The sequence below is a fragment of the Xiphophorus couchianus genome, chromosome 11 (assembly GCF_001444195.1).
Source record: "Xiphophorus couchianus chromosome 11, X_couchianus-1.0, whole genome shotgun sequence".
In the NCBI taxonomy this organism is placed as follows: domain Eukaryota; kingdom Metazoa; phylum Chordata; class Actinopteri; order Cyprinodontiformes; family Poeciliidae; genus Xiphophorus; species Xiphophorus couchianus.
The window spans coordinates 5856405-5862583 of NC_040238.1; the positions used below are offsets into that span (position 1 = coordinate 5856405).

General features: G+C 40.3%; 1 protein-coding gene across 3 annotated transcripts in view; it reads right to left on the reverse strand.

Annotated features, from left to right (window-relative positions):
- The window catches only part of larp1 (La ribonucleoprotein 1, translational regulator), a 37051-nt gene extending 31632 nt beyond the window's left edge, over positions 1-5419 (reverse strand). For all 3 annotated transcript variants that reach the window (XM_028031242.1, XM_028031243.1, XM_028031241.1), the window contains exon 1: positions 4714-5419. In XM_028031242.1, coding sequence (XP_027887043.1) covers positions 4714-5086 — 373 coding nt within the window. In that variant the 5' untranslated portion in view covers positions 5087-5419. The remainder of the gene's footprint in view (positions 1-4713) is intronic.
- Between the last annotated feature and the right edge of the window lie 760 nt (positions 5420-6179).

Below are 6179 nucleotides of genomic sequence, written 5' to 3' on the forward strand. Positions count from 1 at the left end.
CACTGAGTGGGATTAATATACACTGAAAAAATTAACTGCATTTAATAATTAGTCATATTCTGATGCCCTCAGTTACCTTAAAAGGAATAAATAGCTTTACAATCATTATCACAGTAGTAAAGTATTTCAGTCCACATCGCCCACCTCATGTCAAAGCATTTAGACTGGATCAACCCCCGAACTTTGACTAGGCCACTATTAATGTTCCTCTGCGGTTTGTTTTGGAGGATTTTTGTTTAAAATTTTATGTTATGAATTAGCGCTCAGAAAACTCAAGAGTTTGGCACGTTGTGAGAAACAAAACCCAGAAGTCATCCATGAAGAGCGACCAGCAGGAACAAAATGGCCGCCGTCAGAGTTTCACACAGAGCCACTGTTGGACGATGAAGCGATGAAGATGGATCAAACCGTTATGGCTCAACGGCAGCAGCACCACATTACATCACTTCCTGTGACTAACCTGCAGTGATGACTGGACTTTAAAGGGACAGAAACGGTGAGTTCAGGTTCAATTTGAAATGATACTTTTATTCTCTTTCTGCAGCATTACGATAAAACTAAATCAGACAGAAGTCGTGTTTGTCGGCCCCGCTTCACTCCTGCTGGTAAACTCGGCCCTGCAGACGCTTCACATGTTTTCTAAAATTATTTACAGAGTTTCTGCATTTAGTTTGTGTTGCATTATAGAGCCATGTGGAAATGTTACGGCGAATGATTTAAACATTTTCCCTTTTGATCCGTTTTCTAACATGCATGTAAATATTTGGACAAATTTAAGATAAACTGAAAAGGTGCAAAGAAATTCAAGCATTACAACAAAGAACTTGTAAAGAATAATTTTATGACATTTTTTAAAAGCATCAATAAGTGGCGCGGAATAATCTAGCACAACCTCAAATTTCTACACATATTATTAAAAATCACAATTAATCAAAATTTTAAGGACATTTATGGTGGATTAATCCGCTTTAATCCAATTTATTATCTTTAATCAAACTAAACTTTATTTCTTGTTTTATCATTTCTCTAGCTGTGAAGCACTTTGGTCAGCGAGGTTGCAGTAAATCTGCTATAAACTTTGATATTTAAGATGAAATAATTTTAGCAATTAAAGGAATGTTAATAAAAACGGGAGTTAATGCGAGTTCCTCTCTGCAGTTAGCGTCCCGTTTTCTTTCCTGGTCCAGACTCACAGCAGCGACGTTCAGATTTACTGGAAGAAAACTAAAGTTCTGGAAAGCCGAGCGAGCGTCTGCATTTCAACTGGAAACCCTGAAGCTGTTTGGTTCTGACGGCGACCCAGACACACACCGCTCGATTCTGATCCTGGATACGCGCCGCAGCCAAAAGCTGCTAAAAACACCAACAAACACGTTCAGCAGCAGAGCAACCAAACCAGCAGCGGGCTCAAACAAAGCCTGCAGACCTGGCCGGGTCCGGGATCAGACAACGCTGGGAGGCAACAACCAGCTGCCTGGAAACCGTCAACCCCATGGAAACCAGCAACCCAATGGAAACCGTCAACTGTGAGGAGTTTCTAGGTTTTCTCTGTTGTCTACAATCATTTCTGCAAATCAACTGACTGCTGTCAACATCAGGTCTGAAAAACTGCCCCAAAACATGACAACTTCCACAAATTCAAACACTTTTCAGTCGTTTTCAGCAAACTCTGAAGTGATGGATGTAAAATAAGCAAAGCATCGATTGATAAAATAAAATTAGCTCAATATTTTCCATTTAGACCATCATTAAACAATTTCTCCCTTTTAATGTCGCTAAAAACTCTTTTGACATAAAGTTAGTCTGCACTTTATTTATTTTACAAAAATCCAAACTCTCACTTCAGTTTGCAGTAAAATATTTAAAATGCAACTTCGGTTACAAAAACCTTATAATATTCTTTTGTTTATTTTGGATATTTCAGTCCCAGTGTAAGGCAGAAACGATTAATCGTGATTAATCACTTAATCAGTTAAGTAGATTGTATTCTTATTGTTTTAATGTTGCATGTTGTTCATGCATGTAAATTAAAAGAGATTTTATTATATACATAAAAAATTAACAATGAAAAATACAGGATAAAGAAACATTATTTCAAACTGTACAAAAACATTTAGATTGTACATTTAAGGTGAAAACACCTTTGTCTGTAAATACATTTTATTTTAGTGGCATAATTCAGATTTGCTAACGGAATGCTATTGTATGGTACTTTAGGCAATAAAATGTTTATTTTCATGATTAAAACATTAATTTTTAATTTGCATTGTTTTATGTATTTCTAATACTGTACAAAGATGATGAAGTTATTAAATTAAAAATATGTAGAATGTGCCATTTTTTAACCAACTGATTAATTGGCAGAATAATCAATATCTGAATCGATTACTAAAATAACTTTATTTAAGTTTTAAACATGTACTTGCATTAGTATACCATTATTATTATTATTATTGTTTTAGTTGACAAGGGTGTCAAAGTGACAGTGTTATAATTTATCACAATAATTTTCATAAAGTAATATTTGTTAGCGACAGGCCTGATCATGATTTCATCGCCACTGCATCACAGATACAAACAAATTATTCCACATCAGTCTGAGACTGAAAAAGTTTTCACTGACTTTAAGATTTCTTCTGGGATTTTTCTGTCACACTTCAATATTTGAGATGAAGTTGATTTTAAAATAAAAGATGCCTTGAATAAATCTACAAGTCATTTAAAATGAAGATTGAATTTATAAAAGCAGAAAAAAAGTTCTTCAAACCAAGCTGGATATTTATTCTACGTGAAAGTTTAAAGGACATCAGTGTGGATTATAAAATAAAACAAAAATGCCAATCTCACATTTGACAATAGAAACCCGTTTTGATGATCCTCAACACTTCTGGATCTGATTAGAAGCTGAGAGTCCAAAACGAATGCAGCCGTTCATAATTAAAACCAAACATGGTGGTGGAGTGATTGCTTAAGAGCCGATCCACGGTAACCACTTCTGAACAGCTCGAAAACAAAATTTATAACAATAGATGAAGATTTTTTAGTGGCCTAGTCAAAGTTCAGGCCTTAATCCAACTGAGATGCTTTGGCAGGACATTTTACAGGCAGTTTTAAAATCAAAAACTCTCAATATGGCTGATTTTGGACAGGAAAGTGAGCCTTAATGATGGTGCTTGTTGCCCCCAAATGTGTCACAAGGGGCAATTACTTGTCTCTTATTCCATAAGACCCATTTGGTTTGGATAGTTCATTTTCCATTATAAACATTAATCCCCATCTGAAACTGCTCTTTAAATGTACTGATTAAATTTAGCTTGATCCAAAACATTACACCAAAATTAGGGTCAATCCGCAGGAGTGAAAACGCTTGAACCACACGGTAACGTTGGGTCTCACATTTTAAAATACAGTAGTTTTCTTAACTTTCATCGTTTTAATGTATCTTCCAATAGTAGACCATTTGTTGAGAAATATGACTGTTCAAACCAATGCTAATGTTCCACTCGCTAGTAAATAAAACTTGGAATGCAAAATAATAAATTAGACATTTCATTAAAATACTGCAATTTGAATATTTTTTATTCCAAACTAAAGCACTTTTAAAACGTTGAGATATAAATTGGACTCCTATCACCTGCTAGATTCTGCAGTGCTGATTAGCTTTCAGAGCTACATGCCAACAGCAGCTAGCGGGGGCGAACAGCCATGCGGAAGCTTTCCTGGCTCTGACAGCAAACACAGTACAAGACAACCGGCTCCCTGGTGGCCAGTCACCCGGGACTGGACACCCTACACGCCCTGAGCTGACATTTATCCGCAAAAACACCGTAGACAGGCTGCTAACCTAGCCAACTAGCCTGCTAACCGCCAAGCTTTTTCTCTCGGGGAACACGTGGAGAGAACACGTGACGTCTCATAACAAACCTGCTCCTTTTTAGCGATTTAACGAGCAGACGCTTTCATGGTGGCCAATGTTTCTCGATGGAGAACCCGAGTGGACGTGGGCAGTAACCACGGCAGAGCCGGGCTAACGGGACGGGCTCGGCACACTGACTAGGCCCCAAGGGGAGTGTGTGCTATTGTTAGCCCCGGCTACGCTGCTACACAGCTACACAGCCAGCCACAACCCGGCTTTTATTCCGCTGCACTGATGCAGAGACTGGCATAATGTTCGGCGTGCTGGCCGACCCAAAAAACAAATATGTAAACAAAAACAGCTTTAAATGTTTGACAAGTCCACAGAATGCGTCTGATCAGACTGCAAAACATGGTGTGAAAGAAAGTTCGCAACCAGACTGCAGCGATGACACTGCAAAAAAAGAAACGGCTAAAAATAAATAATGCTTTTATAATTATAGATGAAAGTGAAGCCGGTTTTTCTAAGGACACAACAAGACAAAAAGACAGTTTTAGAGTCAAACCACTAAATTACAGGTCTGAGATGTGATTAAGAGCGTAAATCACGCAGAACCCAAACAGAACCATCTGTTTACACGAGCCTGAACGGACCGAGCATTTTAAGTGTTTTAAAGGGTGTGCCCACTTGGAGCAGAGACACGATGATCCCTAAGAATAGCCTGCACCGTACGGAGGGGGCTGGCTCCAAATATAACCAGCCTTACAGCTCCGTTTGTCTCCGCTTTTAGATGATTTTCTAAATGCTAACGCAGCCGCAGCAGAGCGGTGCCAAGCCGGTGCTGGAGCGGTACCTACCGGAGTGTGGCTGTCCGTTCACGCTGACCACGGTCACGGCGTTCATTTTCTTGGTCCACGGGTTCACCTTGGGCGGGGGAGCGTCCGTAAACTCCTTCCTGCCTTTAACCCCTTCCTCTCCCGGCTTGTCCTCGCTGCCACAGCCGTCCTCCAGGAGCTCCGCCGCCCGTGTGGAGGTTTGCTCCTCGCCGCCGGTGGTCCCTCCCATCTCGGCGCTGCTGTCGGCGGCACCTCGCTGCCGCTTGGCCCGCTGTTGCTCCTCCTCTTCCTCCTCCTCTCCCACTTCTACCGGCTCACCGCGGATCACTTTCCCGTGCTCCTCCGCCTTTGCGAGCGGGTTGCCGGGTAGGAGGGCCTCCACCTGAGTGGCCATTTCCCCTCCGCCGTCTTTCTTTCCCCCCTTCTCAGGACTTAACGGCCCTTTCCTTCCACCCCTCCTCTCTGTCTCTCTCTTACTAGTCCGAATCCGCCTTCAATTTCGGGGAAGAGTGAAGTTGCTCCGCGGGGCCTGCCGCTCCTCTGTCGCTCCGAGAGCCAAGGCGCTTCGGCCCGGGATGCGGAGCGGTCAGCACCGAGAAAAAAACACGGGGAAACCGTGAAGAAACGCGCCCGACGGCCTCTCAGGATTACAACCTTATCAGCTCCACTAGCAGCAATATGGATGATCCCCACCACGCGACAGACGGGTGCGCGCACGTACGGTATAGTTGAGGAGGAGTACCCACGTAAACATCGGGAGCGCGTTCCAGGGCTCAGGTCGGGATGGTACATTCAGGTGCTGTCTGAAAACCCATTTCCACCACTGTGATGAAATAAAAAGGTTTCTCTTAAGAGAAAATAAACAATAAAATTATAAAATTACGAGAATAAATTCATAATATTACTAGAATAAAGTCATAATATTAAAACTTTATTCTCAAAATATTATGATTTTAATATGAGGTTAAAGACCGTAGTATTTTGAGAATAAGGTGAAAATATAACATAATTTAAGTCATAATATTTTGCCTTTATTTCTGTAATATTATGTATGACTTTATTCTTGTACTTTTACAATTACGGGAATGAATTACACTTCATCGTGTGGCCCTAATTTCTCTGTCATAAATGAATTAAAAAGAACATTTTTTTTTTTTGGATCCGTTGGTCCTTGAGGGATATTTTTAATTTACGTCTTTGTAGACAATATTAACAATACATGAAAAGATGCATGTGTTTTTATCTTAAATGCAAAATGCATACATATATTTTGTACAGTTTTGGCTTAATTACTGCTCTGAAAATGTTTTGTTTTCTCAGTAAATAACCTGAACATCTCAGTTCTTGGAGAAATTCAGATTAGATGGATCAGTTTCACCACTACTGTGTCCATTTCTGTTTGCAAAAACAATTAACACGAGCAAGGCATTGATTTCCTACCAAAAGGCCCAGCTTGAATGAGCTCGTTAGGAGGATAAAACGCTTTC